The 27,548-nt window shown below is 36.2% G+C and overlaps 2 protein-coding genes and 1 long non-coding RNA gene across 3 annotated transcripts; all 3 read left to right on the forward strand.

Moving 5' to 3' along the window:
* The first annotated feature begins 18,366 nt into the window (after window positions 1-18,366).
* Window positions 18,367-19,227, forward strand: LOC124556141. The gene has a single exon (XM_047130155.1). It carries the CDS (start codon window positions 18,367-18,369, stop codon window positions 19,225-19,227), a length of 861 nt encoding a protein of 286 aa, XP_046986111.1.
* A 146-nt stretch (window positions 19,228-19,373) lies between these two features.
* LOC124556142 lies at window positions 19,374-21,560 on the forward strand. The gene is made up of 5 exons (XM_047130156.1): window positions 19,374-20,693; window positions 20,830-20,902; window positions 21,048-21,146; window positions 21,261-21,330; window positions 21,473-21,560. Exons 1-5 carry the CDS (start codon window positions 19,374-19,376, stop codon window positions 21,558-21,560), a joined length of 1,650 nt encoding a protein of 549 aa, XP_046986112.1.
* LOC124555421 lies at window positions 21,560-26,435 on the forward strand. Its single transcript, XR_006968551.1, has 3 exons — window positions 21,560-21,571; window positions 21,687-21,786; window positions 26,162-26,435. It is a non-coding gene; the product is annotated as an uncharacterized LOC124555421 (long non-coding RNA).
* The last annotated feature ends 1,113 nt before the right edge of the window (window positions 26,436-27,548 follow it).

Consider the following 27,548-nt stretch of genomic DNA (forward strand, 5'->3'; position numbering starts at 1 on the left):
TCTGATGTTGAGGAAGAGAGTAGTGGTGATTCTAGTGAAGATGAATTTTCAGGTGTAAAGGAAAATGAATATACTTTTACTGAAAGAGGGTATGAGAAAATCAGTGAAAATAAAGAGGATGCAGTTAATTGCGATAGTGTACCTAACGATGACGACGTATCAAAACAAAATCCAGACGTTGAAACAGAACAAAGAAAGAAAGAACCACCAGACGACTCAGTGTTCATTTTGCAATGAGTTCAAGTAAGCAAAGACTTTGAACTCCAGAAACCGAAAAAGCCGCCAGATATAAAAGGTTCACAGGTCAGGAACGTATCTTGGGACGATGTCACAGTCGACCAAGGTGCATTGCGGAAAAAAGAGGAAGGAGCATGATTTAGAGTCTGGGGCAGATTTATATTGGACTTAGAGACTGTCATGAACACCTTACATCATGAATCTACTGGGTTCCCACCGGAAGAAATTTTGTTAGGCGGCAGGAGTAAAAGTTTAATTGAAGAAAAACTAGAGTTTCCACTTTGTACAAGTTTGGGGTTGAGTCAAAAGAAAGAATTAGCCAGAAAAAGGGCAAAGCAAAAAGCTGAATCTAAATCTAAAAGACACAATAAAAATTTAAAAGTTTCAAAATTTAAAATTGGAAATTATATTCTTTTAAAAACCCACGAAAAGTCTAGTGAACTAAACCACGAAATTTCAAAATTTATAATGGACCATATATAATACAGAATATTCCACACGACAATGCTTACTACCAGATCTCCCCAAAATCCAAAAGACCTTTAGGTGTAAGGAATATTGTGGACCTGAAACTGTATGTTCCTAGGAACGAGTAAATGTGCTATATCTTATGCTGAACCCAAGTTATTCTAATTGTATCTAATCTTTGTAAATGTCTGTATACCCTTGAAAGTCTGCTAATGTAGTTATGTGAGTTTCAGATTACCAATTGTACTGTAACTGTAAAAATGTATGGAGAAAAGGACTGAAAAGAAAGGATAAATGCTATCAGCCAGATAAAAGATGGGACTGTCAAAAATGAAAATGGGCAGTGTATGAACCATGATATGAAGGACTGCCAAATACCAGTGAGGGCAGATAAATAATCGATGGAAAATTGTAAATGTGATCTGGGAGATGTGACAATATGAAGTGAAAATTACTGCCCAAATCCGCATAATAGGCAGCAAATATGTGTAGTTAATTTTCTGAATATATGTGTGTGTATTTTGTTTAGTAAGTAAGAAAATGGACTGCTATTCAAAGCAAGCAGCGACAAATTATCTTATAGTGTATACAAAATATGCAATTGTTTTTGTAGTTAAATGTTTGTATTCCAGAATTTTAAATTATTTCTTTGAGAAATTTAGAAAAAATGATTAAATTGTTATTTTAGTGATGTTATGATGGGAAGTTGGACTGTGCAAAAGGCACTTGAGTAAATGACAAGTAATTATTCTTGATGTGTTAAAAAAGTGTAAACCTATATACAGTGAGTAAAAGGAAATATGTAGTGTAAATCTTTTTGGACAATTAAGTAAAGATTCGGAACCACTGTATAATTGTAAGATTTAGAGTTCCCATAAAATTTGGACTTAAGAAAATTTTCTGGAAACAGGGGCATGTGTAACGACAACTGTACATATAATAATTTTTTTCTTTATGAATTTAGATAAATTAATGTAAGCAATGTTTTGAACTTTCTTTTCGTTTCGTATCGTTATGTTAAAGACACTGTGAGCAACTTTTGAAATGAATATTATTATTTATGTTAGATTTCAAATAATGTGGTAATCAAAGGAAAGTGTATTTAATGTTAAAACTATTGTAAGATGTGAAAATTGTAATTTATACACTTGGTCCATACGTAGGTAATGCATTAGGATATGTGTAGTAGAAAACCTGTGGTGAATACCCTACCTGTAGGGGAGCGGGAAAAGGTGGAGGCAGGCGAGGCGGGAAAACGCACACTGGCGCGGTTCGGCACAACGGACACAGTATTACAGTCGGAGGCAAGCAACAGTTGGAGTTGGGCATCGTTCGGAAGTACACGTACTGTACCGAGGAGGCTACCCAGGAAAAGTGGATTCCATTGAGCCTCGGATGAACCGATTCCGACGACTACTTGGCATGGCTATATTCTTAGGCACAAAATTGGAAAGATTACGACGCTAAGAAGATGGAAAGTGCCAATGTTGTGTGAGCCTTAGCCGTGCTTGTATGTGTGCCGTGCTGCCCGCTATCTCACTGCCCGCCAACCGCCGCACCGATTTGCACAGGTCAAACATTTATTTCATCTTTAGAAGTGTATCTGTGTGGACCAGTGTCGAAAATGTTTCTAAATGTTCAATAATAACGTGACTTTTACCAGAATTGCTTTAGCCATGACTTATCCTGATCACTGACCTAGACAGGATCCTTACCTCGTATTGTGCAACCCGAGTATCCTGAACTGAAAGTTTAATGTTACTGTTAATGAAAATTATCGGCAGATTAATCTATGCCATAAAGGAATCTAAAGTTCTGTGTGTTATTGCAAATGTTGGTAAAGAACAAAAGCATGACTAAATTGGAAGAGAGTTTTTTTGAATTGAGTTAGCGATGTTATTTAATTAATTTGAGACAGAAATAATGACAGTTAAATTATCCAGAAGTAAGACAAAAGAGTAGTTATCCATAGATTGATAATTTTGAGTGTTAATTTGCCTTCAGTACTTAATAGTTTCAGTTTAACGACCATAACAGTTTCCGAGTCCCCCCCCTTCTCTTGTCCATTCTTTCAAACCTTGAAATGTGTTGATCAGATTTGACCAGTAAAGCTAAGTCTATATTAATCCTAAGTGTATTAGTGTTTTTCCATCATTAATAGTGATATTGTGTGTGTACTTTCAAGATTGTCGATGCTAGGGCAATCTATGCCCGATTTCAGTCTGCTCAACATACAAAATGCAGTTCGTAGTAATCATTACTGTGTGGTGTTGTGTAATTTTAGCTCGTCCAAATTAATACAAAAGGAGAAAACTCTAGTTCAGTGTATTTTTTTTGGATCCAAACTTTGCCATATAACGCAACGTTACTACGTGTAGTTATGCTTGTACATGCACCCACTTGTACAAGGAAAAACTCACTCATTGCCTAAGTAGGCTGGCGACCGAGTTATTAATTATAGGTAGCATCTACTGTGTGTACTTCTTGTCCATGCGAAAGAGTAATTATACTTTACATTTTCTTGATGCATCACTGTAGTTATTGACTGAGTATAAGTCCGATCTTGCTTCTATTAGGTACACGCGGTCAACTAATGTACTAAAATCCTTGTTTATAAGGTGAAGCCCGTGAACTTATTGCAGTACAGGCTTTATAGGGCTAACGTACGTCCGAGCAGGGCGGTAGCGTTACAGGGTAACAGGAAAAAAGTGCCAGTCTCGAAGTGAAAGTGACACCCTTGAAAAAACATACTGTTATGGATCAGTAGTTAACAAAAAATAAACTCAAAGAGAGTCACAACAACACACTTACTAGGTAAAATTTCAGGACATGAAATGCAGCAACAAGGCAGTCGTTAATGGGCAGATCGGTGAAAAAGGACGTAAAAAAAGTGTAAATAGGAAACAATTCCACAGAAGAAAGACAGGAACCCACATATGGTGAACCAGCACGCCATTTGTCAAACACCATTAATGCCATCCCTGGAAAACATGAGAATTTTTCCCCACTAAATACACTAGCTCAAATAGTGGGGTAAGTGGTCAAGCAAGAAATGATTTGCTACCAGTACCTAATTTTAAATTACTGCATCAAAATGTTCACTCACTCTCGAATAAGCTAAATGAAATAGAAATAATTTTAAATGACCTAAATGATATTTCTGTACTATGCTCTACAGAACACTGGCTGAAACAAGACATGTTAGAGCAAATATACATTCCTCAGTTCAAACTTTCAAGCATGTTTCGCAGGAAAATATCAAGTAATGGGGGGTACATGTGTGTATGTTAGAGAAAATATTGAATTAAATAGTGTAACTAAACACCATAAACTGTCCTGTGAAAAAGATATAGACCTCTCTTTAGCTGAACTACCAAGGCAAAATACAGTTATTATTTGTGTGTACAGATCACCAGATGGAGACAAAAAAATGTTTTGCAATCGCATGGAGGAAATCTTGGAAGAAATTCACTATCCCAAGAAAAATATAATTGTATGTTGTGATTTTAATATTGATTTCTTGAGATCCAAGAAATTAGAGATGACATTATAAATGAGGAGCTCAGTTTCAAAATGTCCTTTATCCAATAAGTATAAATTTCTTTAATTAGTAAAAAATGTACTATCAAATAGTGTATCTTGAAATACTGTGCTTACTTGAAATGCTTGTGTCATGTCTTGTTTCTACATTGTTGGCAACACTGATTTGTAGTGTATTTCATATGTTGTATGTAAAGACAGTTGAAGGAAGCCTTATTGGTGACTTCTGGAGTGAATTCGCCATAAACTACTCCAGTATTTTTTTTGAAATTTTAATCACAGAGACATTTCTTAACCTAAAAATAGACCTCTGTAAACTTCTGATGCAAAACTAAATACAGATGAGTGAGATTACTGAAACACTGAGGTGCCTAACCTCACTTATTGTCAAAATGGCTACAGTATCAATCTTTCAATAGCTCTCCATCTTTTTGATATATATTTCATTTTAAATTTTAATGACAGGAGTGGGGTAATTAGAAATGGGTGTTTCAAGTAGCCCTATACATTTCAAGTTACCCCAGGCTGAAATGTAAATACTGTTTCATACTGTAATTACATAGGTAGATAGGCAGAATATGGGAATTTTATATTTTGCTTTTGTTTTATTTTAGTCCAAGACGTCAAGAGTGTATAAAACTACCCCTGATGCTCGAAAATACAGAAATTATTGAGAAGAAACCTTACAGGAGGCTTTGAAGGAAATACAGAGTGGTGTTATTTCATTGAATAAGGCAGCACAGAAGTATGGAATCTCTGCACGAACTCTTATCAGAAAATTACATGGAAAACATACGAAAAATGTTGGCCGACCAACAGTATTGACCCCAGAGGATGTCTTGCAGAGGGAGTTAGTCTGGCAAGTGAATGGTGGTTTCTGTTGACTCAGTTAGACATTCGTCTCATTGTGAATATATTTTTTACATCGAAGGAGCATTGCAGAGAATCGTTTTACAAGAAATATGTCTGGCATTGATTGGGTCAGAGGGTAACTTGATAGACATCAATCAGTTCTGTCAGAGCGATTGTGCCACAATATAACTCAAGCAAGAGCAGCTTTCACTGCAGAAGTGATCACATGTGACTCATGGACTGAAGAGGACCCTACTGGCTGTCGATACAACAGAACTAAAAAGGGATAGCTCAGATGGACTGTGTTTGAGGACTGGTTTCGAAGTGTTGCCTTGCCATACTTAAGGAAGTTTGATAAAGAGTCTCCTACAGTACTCACTGGAGATAATCTCAGCAGCCACATATCTTTGGCAGTTATCAGTGATTGCAACGAGAATAACATTTGTTTTGTTCTTCTTACCCCAGACATTAACCATTTGTGTCAACCTCTTGATGTAGCATATTTCAGGCCTCGTAAAAGGTCTTGGCAGAAGGTTCTTGATGAATATAAGACGAAGCACAGAGGACCCATTCTAAAATATAGTTTCCCTCGTCTGCTGAAGAAGTGTTTGACTGAATTAGAAAAAGATGGTTCATCTAAGCAAAACCTGATGGTAGGGTTTGAAGCTACTGGGATTATGCCACTGAATAAAGATAAGATTCTGAAAAAATTACCAAACGGAAATGAAGATACTGCAGATGTGGAATCTTGGTCTGACAGTTTAAGAGAGTTTTTGGAGCAGTTTAAGAGATCCTCACATACCAATGTAAACCTTCAGTCAGCTAGTGCTCTTCCTATAACACCAAGAAGAAGTGTTTCAGTGGATGATGTTCAGGAACTACAGCACACTGACATGAAAAACTTGCAGCTTTCAGATTCCGGTACTGGTAAACAGAAGAACAGGAGACTGAATAACCCATCTGAGGAGCAACAAATGCAATCTGGACAACATCAGGAAAAGAGCTCTAATAAAAGGAGGTACCAGAATAGACCAAAGGCGATTTGTACTGGCAGTGAAGCCAGCAGTGATACTGATGATTTTATTCTGTGCATGACCCTAGCAGTGTTCTCCTGAACTTGAAACTGTAGAATATTACTACCAGGACAAGTATGAAAATCGCTTTGATCAGCATGCAACACGTGCAACTGCAGGCCCTGGAAATATTGCCCACAAACAGAGCATTAATGGAGACAAATATGATGTGAAATTCTTGAGGATATTAAGAAAACCATTAAACATATATATATATATATATATATATATATATATATATATATATATATATACATATATAACTTTTTTGTGGTAATTGAGCCTATATCTTGTTCTTGAGGGAATATATATATATATATATATATATATATATATATATATTCCCTCAAGAATAAGATATAGATATATGTATATATATATATATATATATATATATATATATATATATATATATATTCCCCAAGAATAAGATATAGGCTCAATTACCACAAAAAATGTTATCAGTGTGGTTACCCCTTTATTTGAAAGACGAGGAAGCTACTGTTTTCCATTGGAAATATAACTTTGTACTTTAATTTGCAGATACTTGTGTCATTATTTTGTAGTTTGTACTACATTTCACCCTCGTGTATTCCAGTTGAAATTTACGTCAATAAAAATTTTTCATTAATGTTTGCAATTGGTACCCAATTTTGTATGTTTGGTAGATGAAAATATACCACATAACGTCTTTTGGAATTAATTCACTGTTGCAAGTGTCCCACAGTAGTTCAAACTTGCAAAAACTGCAAGTTTTCAGTATAAAAGCCAGAGGCGGCTCCTGTATAGGTTTGCAGGTTTGTGCTACCCCCAAGGAATAATTCTGTTCAACACTGATGGCCTTCTGAGCGTTCTATACTAGTGGAGAAGTAGCGCATCGTTTATCTGTTTTGAAATGCCCGGTCTCCAGACGTCGAACGCAGCGGAGTTGGACGGAACGTGCCAATAGCGACAGCGGGTTTGCACTGTGGCTGCAAATGCGGACCTGGATATCTCAGAGGTGTGGGGACAACGCTTGGCAACAATATACTCGTATGCGGCCCTTGTGTGTATAAACACCTCACCCGGGCCGCCCTGCCAGCAGCAGGAAGAGGGCCCGAACTCTTCCGAAGAGAAACGGAACCATTGGATCTTCTAACAGAGTGGGATTCTCGCGTCACCTTACCAGTTCAGGTGTAGCTGCGAGCGAACTAGCTATTTCCTGTGCGTTGTGTTAGTCATTATAGTGTATGCTACAGTGAATTTTGAGGCTCAAATGACAAGTGAATATGTGAAATAATGAACCATATAATTTCATTGCTCTCTGAACCCTTCAGTTCACGGAAGTTTGAAGAAAAATTTGACATCAAGAAGCTAGGTAGGCCGACTCCTTCTTTAACAATTTCGCAGACCGTTAAAACGAAAAGTCGCCAATTCAATAGGAAGTTAACTCTGAATTGTACAACAAGCATGAATGGCTATGTGATTGTGACATGAAAAATGACTTATTTTGTTTTCCTTGTTTATTATTTGGAGGAGATCTTTCATGGTCTAAGCACGGAGTCTGTGACATTCAACACCTCCATGACAAAGTTAGAAAACACGAACTTTTTTCAGTCCATGTAAATAACGTTTTGAATATGGAAAGTCTAGGCAATGTAAATATGGCTACCCAATTAGACAGTGGGTACAGAAGGTCCGTGGCATTACACAACTAAAAAGTTATCGATAATAGGTACATATTGAATCTAATTATGAACTGTATTCGTTTCTGTGGCACGTTGTATCTTGCTCTTAGAGGACGTGATGAAACTGAATCATCTTCCAATCCTGGTGTTTTTCGTTCTTTGATTAATTTTAGTGCAGAATTAGACTCTGTATTAAAATCAAATTTAGAGAAAACTACAGTTTTCAAAGGAACCTCAAAAACCATCCAAAATTAACTCCTCCAGTGCATGCTTCAGGTCTATCAAGAGGAAATTAGAAAGGAAATTAAGGGTGCTGAGTTTTGGTCCATATTAGCTGATGAGAGTAGTGATGTAGCCTGTGTTTTCCAAATGGTTATAGTATGTAGGTACATCATTAACGGAAAACTAGTTGAAAGATTTTGGGACTTCATAGCACCAGAAAAGCATGATGCCCAGTCTTTGGCAACGTCTATCATCTAACTGATAAATAATCATTTGAGGAATTATCTACATAAGCTAACAGCGCAAACATATGATGGTGACCATCATCTAACAGATAAATAATCATTTGGGGAATTGTCCACATAAGCTAACAGTGCAAACATATGATGATACAGCAGTACGAGTGGTTCGTCGCGTGGGGTGCAGGCTCTTGTTAAGGAAAAGTTTCCCAATGCTTCGTACATTCATTGTTATGCCCACCAGTTGAATCTCATTATGCTTAAAGCCGCTTTCATTAATAAAAATGTACTAATATTCTTCACTAAACTTCAAGGACTTTGCAGTTTCTTTTCAGCATCTCCTTAAAGAACAGCAGTTCTCGACGAAACAGTACGAAAACGACTGCCACGTTCAGCGCCTATTCGTTGGAACTTTCAGTCAAGGAGCGTCAATACCATTTTCGAATATAGGGAAGATATTATCACTTGCATGAATAATATGAGCCAGGGGGAGAAACTGTGGAATGAGAACACGATCCTACAAGCCTGTGGCTTAATAACAATTTTAAAGGATGAAAAGTTCATTTTTTGGCTTCCATTTTCTCATAAAATCATGATCCATGTGCATATTTTGCATAACCAGCTACAAAAAAGGGGTAGTGACCCAACTTACGCACAAAATCAGCTGACAGCTTTTGAGCGTGAAATTGCGAACACTAGGGAAGGAGTGAGTGAAAATTCAACAGGTTTACACGAGTAAAATAAAAGAGGTACAACTGAAGATGGCGCAGCGATGTGTAATCTACTGTGGGAAGCAAAAGAAGTATGTGATGTCATAAGTTATGAGGCAAAAGAAAGATTCAAGTTCACTGGACACCTAGTTGCAGCCTGTCTCCTTCTGTCAGAGAAATTCGCTACTTACTCTTCCAGTTTTCCAGAAACATCATTCAGAGCTGCTATTGAATGCTACTCTTTTTTGGAAGCAAAGAAACTTCGAACAGAACGCTCTGTTATTTATGGAAGAGAGGAGTTCAAAAGCATGTGTGGAGCTTTGAGCTTTCTAGATTACAGAACAGACAATAATCTTTGTGATACACTGAGCCAATATGTGAAGCTCCTGAAAGCGATAATTACAATTCCAATGACCACATCAGAAGCAGAACGTTGTTTTTCTTCTCCGAAACGCATCACAACCTTCTTGCGGAATACTATGGACCAAGAAAGACTATCAGCATTCGCGATGCTCTCTATTGAACTAGATCTCGTTTTAGGAGTTGCAGACTTCAATCGAAGAGTGAAAGATTTGCAAATATGAAAGAAAGAAGAATAGAGTTCCTGTACAAGTGACCATCACCACATCCAAATTCAGAGATAAAATCGAACGACGTTAACATCAGTCCTGCTGAAAAAGGTTAGTAAGGCATGCCTACCACTGTTTGAATACATAGTGCTGCAGTGATTTTAATTTCATTTATTCTGCAGAAGTAATACCTTTTTCTGTGTACACCTTTTGGTTTTATTATGAGTAAATGCAGGAGTCACACGAGCGAGCGGTCTGTTTATATTAGGCATTACAAAAACATGAGCAGTGTACTAATTTTCTCTCTTTTGTTGAAGTTTTTCTTTGTGAGCAAAGTGCACCACCATTTTGTTTGGTCATGAGCCGCCACTGATGAAAGCATAGGTGTCTCGAGTAACACCTTCCCATGGGCAACTTGAAACACCAACATTTTTGTAAAAAATCAGCATAAAGAAATTTAAGACAATAGTTTTTCTGCCAGCAGGATCTTCACTGCAATGTCACCTGTACTTTAAAGTTCATTAACCCCCTTATTTTGTAAAATTGAGAAAGGTAGATGCTGAGGAAATTCGAAACTCTTTCAAGTAATCCCATTTTGTGCTATTTAACAATTTATGTTGCATGTACAAACTTGAAATTTTTTTTGCTTTTTTCTCAATCATCTATTTTTGTTATTGAAACAACATAAAAATAGCTTATTTCAAAATTTTGTTACAAATAAAAAACTCTTGGATAAGGGATGTTTTGGAACCAAGATATGAAGAGACATTTTGAAAATAAAAACTTTTGATAAGAGACAGTTTGGAAAAGAAAATAGGGGAAAAATTATAAACAGTGTTTATTTAGTAAATGTACATAATTTAATTTTTGTCGATACAATGTCTGTAGGTATTTTTGAAACAACTGAAATAATTTCAGGTTAAGCTAGGGAAACAGATAGAAACATACATTTAGCAGAAAATTATTAAAAAATAACATTACATTATATCCACACACATTACAGAAAACATAATTTGAAAAGTGCCTTAAGGGTAGTCATTTACTTATTTAAATCAGAATTTGTCCTGTTAACTGCTGTGAAGTACTTAAAAACCATTTTCATCGTCCATGTGTCCACCTGCATTTTCATCATCAGATTGTTCTTCAGGTATATTCTGTACTGGATTGAAGATAATATTTTTGTAGAAGGCCAGGTCTTCATTTTGAGCCCAGTTTTCCCCGAAGTGAAGAGTCAGAAGCTTCTTGACATCTTTCACTTTCAGCTCTTTTACTGTTACTCCAGGTAGTACTAACGGTAGTTCAAAGTTTTGAACTTTAAATCCAGGTTTGAGTACTTTTTTGGGCTTCCTGAGATTGGTGTTATACCAAGGTTCACCTGCAACAAGTACTTCACAGGTTGGCACATTGCCTAGTGTTATAATAAATCTTTCAACAGTTGAAAATTTGAAGTGTCAATTTCCAGGCTTCTTTTGGTAATTTTTCACATACCTTCCTCGAGTCAAAAATATTACAGCTCTCAGTAATACTGAAAACAGTTCCACATTCCTTAAAGATTTCAATCTATTTCTCAGTCTTAATAATAGTGTCATAATTTTGAATTTCCTTCTCAGTTCTACCAAATACACGATCAGGCAGCATATACGAATGGCCTGGTACAGGGAATACTAAAATAATGTCTTTAATATTTCGTGGCACATCATTTACCAACCAGTATTGAAGCATAATCATCTTTGAAATGTTACAGTTTTGTCTCCACAATCATCCAAATATAGCCTTACAGTGCTCACTCCTTCCAAGTAAGTGTTTTTTAGCCTATGTAAAATTGCTGATGCAATTTCATTTGAACCTTTTTTGAATTCCGATTCCATCCAGTGATACATAAAACCATGGTTTTTTGTCTGCTTATCTTTAGATGTACTTTGGCAGATAATAAAGTTAAATAAATAGAACTGTCGACTATAGTACGCTGCCTGGTAAGCGATTTTGGGTAAAACTAAATTCTTTTGCCAGTCAAAGGAAAGGGTGATTTCATTTTCATTTTTCAGTAAATTAAAAAATGCTTGTGCCCTCTTTTTGTGGAGACTGAAATCAATTTTAACCGATTTGTCTCTGTTGTCAAATTTCAACTAAAACTGGATACATTTGGAGCACTTGTCCACAGCAGCAGAGCCAAGGCTTAAGTTATAATCTTTGACAATTATCTCATAAAAATATGAATATGGAACTTGAAGATTACTTTCTACTCTTGAAATGTCAGCATTGTGAAACTTACTTATTGAAAGATCTGTCAAAAAATACTGTCTTGTAATTCTGGTGTTCCTGCAACAATATTTTCAAGTGGACAGAGACTCTCTATGAATGACTTTACAGATTGTCTTTTAGCCTCAAACAGCTTAGACTTATGGTCTCCTCCTCTATTTCCTACAGCTAGATTTCTGGAGTCGAAATGTCTCTTACAAACTCATTGAGCCCTTTTCTCACTAACACAAAGTATGCCACAAAGGATTTCTTATGTACCTGAACCAAAGAAGTGTTCCCAGATTTGGTTGTAGGATTAGATAGTGATTCCAATTTTCAATGATTTGTCTCCGTTCATCTTCATTAGTTCTCCTAAGCTTAGGTGTTTCACTTACAGTATATTTAAGCATATGGTTCCCGTGATCAATTTTATTCTTAGAAAAGTAAAAGCCTCCCTGAAACTTACAAATATCTTGCATTGTAAGCTGAGTACACCTAAAAACTTGATCAGAATGAAGGCACTTTGGTAGTCTTGGCAAAGTCTTTGACGTGTAGAGCTTCTGTTTCTCTATTGCCTTTTTCCATTTATCTGGATCTTTTATACATTTCCTTCCTTTGTTCTTCTGGCATGGAGTTTTCTACGGTCCCTCCATAACCTGTTGTTCAGTAATTTGAGATTATAGTTCCTCCATTGGTTAACCACAAAGTTTATCAACTTTTAGACCTACAACACTGCCTGTACAGTACACTTTTAAAACAAGAAGCTCACTTTTAATGCAGAAGAACACTTAAAAACAGCCTAATTTCTATTATTGGTACGAATTTTGACAATTGAAACTAGCAAAAACGCCATGGTGATCACAGAAAACAAGTACCAACTTCACAATAAACAAAAAAATAACCGATTGTGAACAGTAAACAAAACTTAGCTTCAGCTGACCACCAGTTCTACCACAACACATTTCACTGGAAAAATACCCTACATAATGATTTTAAATTACCGTATTCCTTAAAATGGTTGGTAGTTGCACTGTGTGTAAAGGTCACTTTTGAAAAAAAAAACACACAGTGTTTAGAGAAAGGCAAAGGATATAGGTCGTTTTGTTAGAAAAATTAACAGTAGTTGAGTCGGTCATGTTGGATTGGATAAGGGGCATTCTCAAACTAAATAGGCATATTACAGGATTTTATTATTATATAGTAACGGTTTAAAGGAAGTTTTGAACGAAAACTGTAGTTTAATATGATGTAAAAGAATCTGATGAATGCTATGGTAACAATAACTCAATTTCCACAAAAATTGGATAAAGAATGTTTTGGAAACAAGCGACTCAAATTTACTACAGTCGTTCAACATCAGTGCAATGGTAACCGAACCAAGTCAAGAAACACCACACTCTCCATCTATTATTGATCAGATCTTGATAAATATGTGCAAGTATGCCTATAATATACAAGTTTGTAAACACGCATTTTAGTGATCGCAATGCTGAAATTCTTGCAATGAATATTTCAGGATACTCAGTTCTCAGTAGAATAAAACACATTGTTAGGAACTTCGGTACAAAAAATGTGTAATATTTTAGTTCTCTCCTAAAGGGTGAAAGATGTACATCACTGTATAGATACCAACGAGAAATATGGTAAGTTTATGGCTACATTCAAACATTTTTTTGAAATGGCTTTTCCGAGGAAAATAGCACATTTAACTCTGCTCAAAAAACAAACAAGTGTATTACAAAATGGGTAAGGATATCATGTCAGAATAAAAGAAGATTGTATGAGTACTCCGAGCAAAATACTAATCCTGGCTTTATTACATATTTTAAAAGATACGAAAGAATACTAACATGAGTGGCCAGTCTGAAAGGTGGCCCCAAGTTGTACGTCAGTAATCGTCAGCAGGTTACAAAAATAAAACACAAAGATAGTGAAACACAAAAAATTTCTAGTTTTTACAGTTATGAGGAGAAAATAAAATATAAAGTCCCACAAGGGTCAGTTATGGGACCTGTCCTATTTCTGTTGCGTATAAATGAATTGGCTGGTAAAATACATGATGCAACCACTGTACTCTTATCAGAAAACACTAATATTCTAATTAAATTACAGAATGAGGGAAATCTGCAGGAGGCTGCCATATCAGTTATCCACACCTTAATGCACTGGTTCAGGACCAAAAGGCTCATCATAAATTCTGAAAAAACTGTGACAGTTAACTTCCACACTACGCAAAACCCTGTTTTCACTATCGAAGGAAAAAATGTGCCGAAGGTCAATCATACAAAATTTCTAGGCATTCATGTTTAGGCAGATCTGAAGTCCTGTAGACCCCTTCTTAAAACTCTCGAAATATTTGTGGTGCCTTGCTTGTACATATACAAAATGCTAATTTTCACAAAAGGTGGCATCTTAAAAAAGGAAAATCTCTCCAGACACAACTATGATATACACACATATGAAACTAGGCAGAAGATGAACCTACACATGAACACAGTAAACACAAACTTATGCAAAAGAAGAGTGTATCATACTAGAGCTGTGCTATATAACCATTTGCCTTCTTACCTAAAACACATACCAACATTAAGTGCATTTAAAATAAAGTTCAAACAGTTCTTGTTTGACCACTGCTTCTATTCTTTGTCTGAATTTATGGAACATCACAATAAGTAAATCTCATTTACCAAATTTTACTAACTGTCAATTCAAAACACAGTTTACGTTGCGCTTATCATGTCATCTCACTTAATAACTGCTATTATCACATGTGGAAGCAATATAGTACATCAACCTACATTATTATGCATTTTATGTCAACAATGTAGCCAAAATGATTACTCTATTATAAATCAATTAGGTTTACCACTGTTCGATATCACACGTGCAAAAAATCCACTAAACTGATTCTTGGACAAATAAACAAAAATAATGTACTACTGACTGCAGAAACTACGTTGTTCATAATCACACAAGAAGTAAAGATTTTAGTAATTTTAGAACGTACATTAGCCACACAGATCACCTCTAAGAAGTTTTCCTTCATGCTTTTTACTTCACTTGAAAGAAATAATTCTTTCTTATGACTAGTTCCTTGTTAACTCTCCACAGCCTGGTGTTATTCTTCGGAGCTCTGATATCCATCAGGTTGTCCAATGTTGTGCCAAAAATAAGCAGGAGAATATAACGTCACTGAGAACAAATAGAACTAGAAGTCATCATAAAATGTGTAATAAGATGTTCGTTTCTCTATTTTTAATATGTAACTATAGCAAACACGATTAGCAAATGTCAGTTTTCTCTGCTAGACTAAATTTTCACAGGATATGATACTATTATTGTATCCACGTCCCTCTGCCAACATCACGAAAGAACGTATTTTAATTTGACTGATAGATCATTTCAGGCCTTCAAGAAATGGTAGTTTCTATGGTTTTTCTGTTTAGCTAGCAAATGTACCATAATTATTATTGGGCTATACAAGAAGTATTGTCATTGGAATAATTTATTTTTGGCACAGTTTCATCTCTTGGCAATCCTTTAATTTTTGTGTTCTCAGTAGATGGGTACCTTGCAAAACATCACTGCTCACAACAGCACTTGAAGCTGCACACTTTTGTTGGACCAAAACACACAGAAACGGAGCAGTAGCTGACCAGAGACATGTAGTGTGGTCTGACAAGATACTGTTTTACCCCTTTGCAAAACAGGAAAGATGTCGAGTATACTACTGGCACAATGAGGCCTTTAACCTACAGTGCACAGAAGGGGTAGTTAAGCCCTCAGGTAGTTATTTGACGTTTAGTGGGCATTTTCGTATCATGACTGTGTACAGGAATCAGAATGTTCACTTCTACTTTATTGGTGAACAAGTATTGACCTTTCTTCCAAGTCTGCACAATAAGCATGCTGTGGACACTCCTCCCTTCCAACATGACAATGGTCGTGTCATCTAGGCTGCAAGAATACATTACTGGTTAAACATTCTGGTTCCCTACTGTACTCAACCAGCCCACTAAGTCACCCAATCTTAATCTCACAGAAAGTGTATAGGATTACTTAAACCAGTGAGCAAAATGTAGTGATCAACATCCCTGCAGTTTGGTAGCTCTGCAGGATCTAATCACCAATGAGTGGTTTCAGTTGTGTATGGCATACCTGAAGAAACTTGTGGACTCTTCCATTACGAGGGTTAGAGGAGGTATTACATAGTATTAGCATCACGTCTCCTGGCAGTAGCTCAGTTTTTCTCTGGAGTGCTTAATATTGCAGATGTTCTTGACCTGATAAAAAATTATTCAAAACATGTAATGTTATCGAGTACTTCACACAAGTCCCTATTATCAGCACATATCTGTCAGGAAACTGCCTTTCTCAATAATAAATAGCAGATAAGCAATGGAAAATGTAATTTTTGAGAACGTTTCTCACGGAGGAAAAAAGGTACGGCTAAAAGTACATTAAAAATGGGTTACAGACTGCAAAAATATTTAGTTTGATGGTAATCGGTTTCTTTCAGTATTTGACCATCGTCAGACCCTCAAACCATAGAGGTAGAACGGTCTGAAGATAGTGAAATACTAACCAAAATCAGTTACCATTGAAATAAATGTTTTTGCAGGTGACACTGGTTGTAATCCATTGTTGATGGCAAATGTTTCTGTATTATTGTAATAGTATCAGCATATAATGGACATTGATAAGAATTCAGGATCCTACAGCCAACCAGTTGCCATTCATTAGGTATATTACAAAGTAACCATTGTCTTTAGGCCAGTTAACATCGTAATCCCATGGTCTCATTGGTATTGCTCCATCCATGTGATAAAGTGACACCTATCATTTCTTACTGTCCAATGCATCAGTTGAAGTGCCCACTGTGATCACATCCAGAGTAGGAGCACCACTAGGTTTACATCTACCAAAGGGGGCAAATCAACTACGTATGCCCCCTCAAACACTTGGAGTATTGGCACATTACATGAGTACGTGATACAGGGATGCAATAAGAGTTTTATCTGCAACAATCATCAGTTATACGCGGTGTCCCATTTAATTCGACGATCCAAAATAACTTTTGTGCAGAAGCAGAATTAAAATGCCTCAAGCAAATGATGTTTAGCTACTTGGATATTAACCAGCATGGTTGCTTTATTTTTAACTTTGTTTTTTATTAACAACAGTACATATAGTACGCCATAGTTTTTATTTGGTGATCTATTTCTTCTTATCAAGACTTGCTCAACAAAATATCGCAGTGTAGCGTTCATGTAAACATGACGTAATTAAAAATTAAATATAATATTTCATTTTATAGCAATGGCTGAAGTTAAAGCCAGTGAATTGATGAGGTCGGAAAACGTTTATTTTTATGAGTAACTTATACTTTGTTAGATTTTATTTTTTTACTTTAGGTCTCAAAACAACTGAGGTCATAAGCGACCTTAGAACACCAATAAGTAAAAGAAGTTAAAAGCGACTATATGCTAAGCTTAATCAATGGAAGAAAACGGAGCTAAAAGCAAGGGCTTCCAGTTGCAGAAAGGAGCACAAAATACGCCTAGAGACAGCGGAGGAGCCTAACCAAATCTTAAATGTCCTTCACTATACTGCTACACCAGATATAAAGTAAAATGCGATAAACAGTATGTGTGTTGTTCACTAAAATGGCTGACAACTCAGACGGCAAACATACACTGGAACATAAGTTGTTAAAAGAGGGGTATTGGGTCACGAAATGGCGAACCGTCAGAGCTTCATGACAGTGAGCACAAAATGGTGGGGGATCACCACTTAACAAATAGCCATGGCCAATTTCTTTTCCTTTTTTTCTGGTGTTGTTTTAGAGCACAAAAACACCTGAGATCATAAGCACCCACATAATAACTTTAGAGCACGAATAAGTAAAAGAAGTTAAAAGCAACTACATGTTCAGAACAACTGACAGAAGGAATGAGCTAAAAAGAAGGACTTCCCCTTCGAGAAAGATCCACAAAATATGCCATAAATACAGCGAAGGATTCTAACCAAAGATTAAATGTCTTTCGCCATAGTGCTAAAACGGATAAAAAGTAAAATGTGGTCGACAGCCCACACGTCATTCGCTAAAATGGCCAACATATGCTGGAATGTAAATGGTTAAAAAAAGGGCACTGGGTCAGGAAATGGTGAACCAACAAAGATTGATGACAATGAGCACAAAGTGGTGGGGGATCACCTCTTAACAAATGGTAATGGCTAAAATGACAGTGCCCAAAATGTAGCCTAGCTAAAATGGTCCCTTCACGATGAGAGGGCTAAGATAATGTCGGTCTAGCAGAAACCTTTAAGGAGAGCTCGGCTCGAAACGAAAATAACCAATAGCATTTCAGGGTAGCGATATCCAATAGGATTGCTCGTTTCGAAAGAGCCGTGGCGCAGACATTTTTCTCATTCGAAAGTTACACACACGTGCGGTTTTGTTAGCAGATACGTATGGAATAAGTGTATTTTGCCCTGTTACTTTGTGCTGTGGAGTTGTCCGTGTAAGCAGTGAAATTTTTGTGTCCAACATGATTTTTCAGTGTCATGTGTGTGATAAAGTCTATCCTAAAAAAGGAAATTTGAATAGACACCTATTAGAGGTTCATGGACTGCAAATAGAGCAGAAAAAATTGTTTGTGTGCGCCCTGTGTAATGAAAGAAGTACTTCTGAAAAGTGCCTGTTTGAACATTTACGGTCGGCACATGAGGTAGATGTGAAATGTGAAATATTACATTTCAGCACCACTGATGAATTTCAGAAGTGGAAGGAGGAAACTGAGCAGACAACGCTCTCAAAGTTCGTCAAACGTCGTGGTTCCCATGCTAAGGTTGATTCAGAAGTTGTTTCTTATATTTGTCACCGGTCTGGTAAGTTTGTGTCTAGAGGAAAAAACGTGCGATGTCTTAAATTGCAAGGTAGTAGTAAGATTGATGCACTGTGCCCTGCTAAGATGAGAGTAGATATGAAAAAGAATGGAACCTGCTGTGTGAAATATGTTTCAACCCATGTTGGCCACAAATCCGAGTTATGCCATCTGCAACTAACAAAAAGAGAAAGGGAAAGTATTGCTGCAGATATAGCAAGTGGCATACCATTCTCTGTCATATTAGACAAAATTCGAGATACAGTTGTAGATTCGAACTTGGAAAGGATACGTTTGATTACGAGACAGGATCTACATAATATAGATCAGTCTTATAATTTGTCCTTCAAGTCAGTAAGACACCATAATGATGCAATAAGTGTAGAAGCATGGGTAAATGAAGTAAATGGTGGAGACAGTCCTTGTGTGCTTTTCTATAAACCACAGGATGTAGTCCTTGATTCGTACCCACAATTAAAGCGCTCTGATTTTGCATTGATAATTATGAACAAGGCGAGATATTAAAGAAATATGGGAACGACTGCGTTTGTGTTGATGGGACACATGGTCTTAATGGATATAATTTTGAACTTATAACTCTACTAGTGCTAGACGATCTAAGACAAGGGTTTCCATGCGCGTTTCTAATATCTAACAGGAATGACTCCCAGATGCTGTCCATATTTTTCCAGCACATAAAGAGGCAGGTTGGACCAATTTCGCCAAATGTTTTTATGTCGGATTTGGCCGAGTCTTTCTTTATTGCATGGAATGATGTCATGGCAGCTCCATCTATGCGACTTTATTGTACATGGCATGTTGATAGATGTTGGAGGAAGAATATCAAATGTAAGATTCAAGGTGTAGAAAAACAAGGTGAAGTATACAAGCAAATCAGAACTTTGATGCATGAGCAGGATGTAGATTCATTTGATGAGATGTTAAATATTGTGTTAGAGAGATTGGAATGTGATCCTGATACAGTTCAATTTGCCACATACTTCCGAGACAACTATGTTGGGAATGCAAATTCTTGGGCATATTGCCATAGATTGAATGCTGGAATCAATACCAACATGCATATAGAAAGAATGCATCGCACTATTAAATATATATATCTAGGTAGTAAATGTGTCAAGCGTTTGGACAAAGCTATTTTTGCATTGATGTCATTTGTGAAGCACAAGCTGTTTGACAGGCTTATTGTGCTAAATAAAGGTAAACTGACGAGTAAACTTAAGGACATTCGGCTTCGGCATAAATCAGGGAATAATATTAAGGAGGACTTCATTACTATGGAGTTTTCTGGTTGGAAAGTGCGTTCTTCTTCAAGAAGGTCAACAGATTATTTTGTATATGATAATGACTTTCAGTGCAACTGCAGAGTGATGTGCATTAAATGCAGGGCTTGCATTCATAGGTATTCTTGTACATGTATTGACTATACCATCAAATGGAATATGTGCAAGCACATACATAGTGTTTGCCAGATTCAGTTAAAGCAGCAACTTTCTGAACACCTAAGAAATATTGAAGTTACACTTACTGAGAGTGAAGATATTTCTGTTGTAGACGAGAAAACAGAAATAGTAGCGGAGGTAACGAAAAAAAGTGTTAATGATTCTGTACCTTTGTCAGTCCAAAGAAGGGAACTTATCGCAGAGTTTTCTGGTATTGTATCTGAGCTGACCTCAAATGACTTAGAAACTGCTAAAAAAATGTTATCGTCACTAAAGGCAACTGTAGCTGTCGGAATGTTGCAGCAAAAACAGGCACCGCTGCAGATAGAAAGGAAACAATCACAAAAGATTTTACCTCAACGTAGACTGTACTCTACAAAGAAAAACAAAAGGAGTAATAATGCATCCCTGGTGCTACCAAATTCAGAAGAATCCAGTTTGATCAAATTATCTCTACTGGCAGACAAAGAAGATGCACTTGTGGGAAAAGGTATGTTACTAGTGCCCCCGCCCCCTTCCCCTCCCAACAACGTACATCCCTGCAGCAAAAAATGCTTGTAATGAAGCAGTCTGGTAAAATTCTACGTATGACTCAAGTGGCATAGTGTGCTGCTGATGGCAATGATCAATTATGAAGTAAATAATTAATGCTGTTCCTGTTCTCTAGTTGTCAGGTTCTCGTATGTACCCTTGTTTGCTCAGTAATTTAATTATCCTTGTAAAGCAAACATTTAGAACAAGTATTTACAAGAAACAAAATATACAGAATAAATAAACGGTCATTGCCAGTATCACAGCACCACGCCGCCTGAGCTATAAGTAGAACTTAACCAGTGCTCTATTATCTGTTAATGTCAGCAATCTGATACAATATACTGTTTGCAGGTTCAGCTGTTAAAAAGCAACCAACAATAAAAAATACAGAGGGTGTAGCAGGTCCATTCCCCATTACAGCATGTGCCCTACAGCACAGCCCGACGAATCGTGAGTATTATAAATCCAGGTATTAATGTACCTTTTTGTTATAAAATATCATTCTAGTTTTATGCCATAGTTCCTTGTAAGTTACAGCAATCCGGTTTGCAATTCTGCTTGCAGGCTCAACTCCCATGATTCAGCCAATAGCAAAACAGGCTGAGGTGGTATCTAGTCCGTCTCTCGCTACATCGTATGTGCTGAAACACAGCCCGAGGAATAGTGAGTACTATGAATCAAGATATTAGTGCACCTCTGTGTTATGCCATTCTTTATTTTTGTCACAGCTCCTTATAAATTACTTACTGTAACTTAGTTTGCATTTCTGCCTGCAGGCTCAACTTCCACAATTCAACCAATACCAAAACAGGCTGTGGTGGTACCACATCCATCCATCGGTACAGTGCGTGTGTTGTTACATAGCTCAACAAATGGTGATTTTATGAATTCAGGCATTAGTGCATCTCTTTATTATAAAATGTTATTCCAGCTTTATGCTAGTCCCTTGTAAGTTATTTATAGCAATTTGGTTTTAAATGCTGATTGCAGGTGCTGTTCTCCCACATTTAAACCAGTGACAGGGCAGGATAAGATGGTATCAGTGCCTTCCCTTACTACAGCGCATGTTCTGCAACACGGCTATGGAATGGTATTATAAATTCAGGCAGTATTTGTGGATCCTTTCTGATCTGAAATTTTGCTTGTCAACTACAACCTTCCTTATGACATTTCATTTCTGATTTATACCAAAGACAAGTGTCCTTTTGTTTAATTGAAATTTTTTTACCACTTGTCGGACTGGTTTTTCTTCACAAAATATATTAGTACAAATATAGCTATATAATAGTGTGATACATTCTTTCTGTATTGATGATGTTATGGCCAATATTTCACATTACAGGCATAGGCAATTGTCTTGGTTACGAATTAAACTGTATCAGGATCACATACATCCTTGTTGTGAATCATGTTGTCTGCACTGGCGATTTGTTCACGTGTCCCAGTACACCTCGCACATGAAGTACACTTCACTAGGAAAATTAAAAAATGCTGTAACTTTTGAATCACTGCAGATAGGACGTAAACTCTTTCACCTTAATCCATAAGAAACACTACAGTTTACATCCTTAATGGACATTACATGCAAGTTACACCAAGAATTATATTTAGCAATAGTTTTTAAATGAGGCTAAATTTCACTCCATAGTCTTCCTTATAATAATATCATACACACTTTATTTTACTCCTCACTAAACTTAAATTCAGATAATCTTACCTTGCTCACTGAGGAGAAAGTGTCAGATGCAGTGAACACCAAATGAAAAGGCTAAATAAGACAATGCAGTGTGGTAGTCAGCACTCAGTATGATATAACCACCACTAGATATTGACATCTTCAGCCTTTAGAGCATAATTTCAAAAGTTTGATTAGTTGAACAATCTTTTTAGCTTGAAGTAAATGAAGTTGTCAACATAGAAAATACCCAACATTTTTATAATTTTCATTCAAGTTATGACTCACTATAAATAGATTTTTAAAACACAGGTTGGTTGTGAGACAGCATGGCTGTGATAGATGGAATGTGCCATACGGTATATAGGCAAGATTGTGAACTCACTTTGTATGAGTGTTTTTCTCCATAATTCTCTCCCATGCCGCTCAGATGTCTAAAAATGTACTCTTTGTGAAGACTGTCTCTGTAAGTTGAAGCAGTGACCAGCAACACAATATTCTGTTTACTCTTGATTCAATGCTTAACATATTCTGCAATTGACACTTATTACAAGTTAATAGCACATGCATAAGCCAACAGCGAATGTGTTAATTGCTAATATTTGAAACTTGTGAGTAGCTAAATGACATAATGCTAGTTTAATGGCTTCCTACTGCCCTCACAAATTATAAACATTAGTTTTTGAAATTTTTTTCCCCTTCACACCACTTTTCAGCACCTGATATGTGCTCGCAACATTTTTGCTGTTTGGAAAGGTTTTAAAAAAATTTATTTCAACACAGTTAGCCAAGATATTTTTAGCTAAAATAATCAAAGTTTAGTTCTGCTAGCTGCAAAGGTATGCAGTGAACTCTTTAAATGCTATTAGTAGACCTTACATGAGGATTGATTGTTGGGGGATATGGTAGTTACTTTATGCATTGATTATCTCTTTGTTCTGTGTTCAGGAGTGTAACAGGCTCGTACTGTATGTGATGAGACTAAAAGTTTTCCAATGAGAGTGTGGATGTGCGGTTCTTAACATACTAGACTTCCATTCGTTGGTGTGACAGTCAATTCCTAATCTAACAACACAGGTTCATTTTTTCACTATTTTTGAAACTCCCTCCAGACTAATAGCCAGAATGCTTCTTTTGAGAATTTAGGGAAATTTCCTCCTAACTTTGGATGCCTGTTTCGTTGTTAGCCGTTTCACCCTTTCAGTTACATATAATGGTAAAATTTTACTTGCGGTTCAGGTGGCGTGCTGTGCTGATGTCAACAGCGACCAACCATGAAATAAATAATTAATCCTGTTCCTACTCTATGGTTGACGTGTTCTTGCATGTACCCGCATCTGCTCAGTAAATTAATTATCTTAGTAAAGCGAACATTTAGAAAAAGTGCTTACAAGAAATGAAATATTAGAGAATAATTTCCAGCACTGCACGGTCGTTGCCAACATCACCACACGAGGGCGCCTAAGCCGTAAGTAAAGTTTAACCCATATAAATGTGATATCTTCTTGTTTCCTCATTGTCATGCCACAAGGAGCATGAGTGCACCAGCTAATGCGCAGCAATAAGTTAATAAGTTACTTGTCCTGTGACGAGTCGGAGAATTAAAGTGCCATAAGATTACACCACGCTTCCTGGTACGACAGTGGCCACCAATAGACACTGTAGTATTCGTGAAGATGAGTGTGTCAAGTTGACAGATTCTCAATATGTCCTACAAATAATTATTTGATAGTGTGCACACTTGATTGTATTTGGGCCTAACTTTTTGTTCTTAGTATTGGTTACGTTGAGGCTTCTGTGCATCTCATCTCTACTGTGATTTTCAGAGCAACTGTATTACCTAAATTTCTAATCCAAAGGTCCATTAATGTGGTTGCTCTTGAATCCTGTAGTCTAAGATTATCTTTTCACACAATTTCTTATGGTATTTCCAGTACTTCAGAAGGAACTCACAAATTGTTCATTGTTTTGAACACACATTATCCACTGCCCACTTACTGTTCCATATTGAAGCATAACTACTGTTTTGTAATAGGATTAGTTACATTTGGCTTGTAAATGTCATGTGACGTTACACATTGTGCCACAATAATCTTTACTAATCATTAATTGTGTCTAAAATTAATAAAGTCTTAGCCCAACATTCCTTACTAGTTCCAAACTGTTTGCAGTTTTCACCACTGGCTTGTGAAATATACTTGATTACACTTTCAATACACATAAGGTACTAGAGCTACCATTGTGTGTCTGTGCCCAGTGCATGTCAGGAGAGCACCAAACTGGGCAGTGACTTTTAAGTATTTTATTTACTGCCAAAAATATGTCAATAAATGTGATCTTTAAAAACAAATAAATCACCAAAGTAAAAACTGAGATTAACCCATCTGGAACTGACAAACTTCCATTGCTCGACTGATTGCTGTGGGATGTTGACAGTTGGATAAAATGGTGTCTTTTTTTTCCTTCGCAACATATAGTGTAAACCATCATCCCATCCCCTGTGTTAGTCTCACCTGCAAAGTTAACAAACATCCAAAGGTTATACTTGACAGTATTACATTTCCAGATCAGGATGATCAGTATTTAAATTATGGTTTTCTCTACATTTGAGGTGCAATGAGTCTTATGTCTTATGCTGATTTCTCTTAGACAGGTAACTTTTGAAACTGAATAAGCTCACTGCACTGTTCATGGTAACAACTTATTTATAGTTTCCATCAGATAATACTAACCTTACAAGAATTCTTGAGGTATAGTTTATGGGTTGAAAGGCTGTGGTCAGTGTATAAAACTACTACTCCAAGTGCGGGAGACATCTTCAGAGGTACAATTGTAGCTTCCATTCTACCTCAGAAGATGTCTCCCGCAGTTAGAGATGAAACGTCAGGAAGAAGTAATTTTATACATCAACCATGGCCTTTTAACCTGGAAATTTTGACTCAAGAAAATGTTGGCCATGAAAGTCTACATTGTATGACTTTACAAAAATTGTCACCTGCTGTGTCCCATAGAAGTAAATAGTTAATAGTAGTAATGTTTAAGCACATACTAAATAAATCAATTATATTCAGCAACATGTTCAAGCATATTATTTAAGGATGTATCATTCAAAATTAAGCACAATTTGTTTGTTTTCACTGAGAAAGAAATAGAACTGCACAAACAATGTATTCTACACTATGCTAATTTTTATTTTACCTCTTTGTGATGCTGTGGATTGGAAATAATACCTGGCAGAAGAGATATGGTGTGATTTGGATCCATTGTCTGAATGGAAATGTTGGTATACTTAAAAGCTTTATAGAAGAGGTCAGGACATGTCAAATTAGCAACAGATAAAATATTTGCGCACCGTTATTTCTAGATACTATTTTTGTACTACAATATGATAAGAGGGCAAATTCTCTATATTGATCTGTTTCACCTTGTTCAAGTACTTAACACTATGTTGCCTACTATGTAGCCTTTTGACATTGCATACAGCTAAACAAAAGGACACTTTCATTTTGGGAACTGCTTTTCAACAATGAAATTATTTCAGAGATAGTACTCAGAACCATTGAAAAAAGACTACACCATTGCCAGATAAGTAAAGCAAAATTCTGTCTCAAAAGTAACTGACAATACGTAAATCAAGATAATTGTTTTTTTTATTATTTTTGGGGGGCTTTTAGATAAGTGTGTGAAGAACTGGATTGGTTGTATGCTATAAACGGCACTGGTAGACTGAATTTTGGAGCAACTATACCCTTGAAATGTCTATTATTTTGCCCTCAATTTGATGTTTCAGCAACCTGTGATGCCAGGAAACTCACAGATAAACTAAATCATGTGCCAGATGTCGAGCACCAATGTGTTTGGAAGTTCCATTGTTCTGTGTGCGAACAGTTTTGGAAGTTTGGATGAATCAAGTTTCTGAAACTGACTGGAAAGAAACTTAATTTTCAAAAACTAAGATTTTATTGCAATTCATGATACTGTGAAATATTTTTATAATTGCTGTACATTCAGCTAAAAGTTACAGTAAAATTTTCTTGTAAGTTATGCCTGCAGAAACTTTTGTACTGAATTTAATCTTTTGTTTTGGTTTATAATTTTGATTTAAAATCTATTTTCTGTTTATATATGAAGTTTCAATTGTGTATCTTAATATTTGTAGCTGATGTGTAGAATATTTGAAAACTTTTTTTTCACGTTCTGTATGTTTTGTACGTCACTGTATTACTTCATAAAGTATAAGATATGATGACAAATTATGAATGTAGTCTTAAAATTGTATTAATAAATCATAATTAAAAATTTAATATTTAAATTCCAATCAACTGTTTAATTTTTTCCCATAACATACTCAAAATGTAAATGTGTCCTGATGACCCTGGTGTATCTTACGTGTTGCAATGTTTAAGTGTGCCAAGTAACAGGTAATAATGAGAGACAATTCGTATGAGTGACTGCATTGGCAGTGTAAGCTGTGAACGCAATTTCATGTTAGCAAAAGCAAGCATCATCTGCAGGGAACCAGCGACTGTTGGATATTGAAATTGTAGACCAGCCACAAGTTACATATAATTTTTCTTTATTTTGAGTAGTTTCATTCAACAAACGTGAGCAGCTTCATAAAATTATGTGGCCAACAGCCACACATTACTTATGTCAGACTGTATACAGCACCGACGCCATACAAAAATAAAACCACAAATGAATGGACATCCATGTTAGTTTTTGGGATTTGAAATAAGTTGCTGATCTCGACCTGATACTTTGGCATTGAATAAAGACAGAATCAAAGAGCCTATGCTTTGAAAGGACCTTTTAATTTGCAGAATATTTCTAAAATTTTCCAGCTTGGAAGTTTTTGAATAATGAAGCAAAATAAATTTCTGGTAACATGAAACTCTTGCAGTTAGGTGGTTGTAACATGCATATAGTTCATTGCACTTTTAAAACTGGAGTGTCACAAACAAATTAGGAAAGACCACTATTTTCAGAGCCTTGTATTGTGTGTTTCACGATTTGCCTACGCGAAGGTGTCAATATACAGAATATATAGTGTCTTCAGGTTTTCCTTTGCAATTCTGTGGCACAAAATGGATTGTAAATGTGGCCCAACTAGCTTTTAAATTCTCCCACATCTAAGAACTTATATTTCTCAATTGGCTTAGAATTAAACTCTTACC

This window comes from Schistocerca americana, chromosome X, assembly GCF_021461395.2.
Source record: "Schistocerca americana isolate TAMUIC-IGC-003095 chromosome X, iqSchAmer2.1, whole genome shotgun sequence".
Taxonomy (NCBI): Eukaryota; Metazoa; Arthropoda; class Insecta; order Orthoptera; family Acrididae; genus Schistocerca; species Schistocerca americana.

What these genes read in the sequence shown, in the direction of transcription:
- LOC124556142 (XM_047130156.1), top strand. Translation starts at nt 19,374, where the DNA reads ATGCTGTCCATATTTTTCCAGCACATAAAGAGGCAGGTTGGACCAATT. An exon ending in AAAGCAAACATTTAGAACAA is followed by an intron (nt 20,903 to 21,047) that starts GTATTTACAAGA and finishes TACTGTTTGCAG; the next exon opens with GTTCAGCTGTTAAAAAGCAA. An exon ending in AGTCCGTCTCTCGCTACATC is followed by an intron (nt 21,331 to 21,472) that starts GTATGTGCTGAA and finishes TTCTGCCTGCAG; the next exon opens with GCTCAACTTCCACAATTCAA.
- LOC124556141 (XM_047130155.1), top strand. Translation starts at nt 18,367, where the DNA reads ATGATTTTTCAGTGTCATGTGTGTGATAAAGTCTATCCTAAAAAAGGA.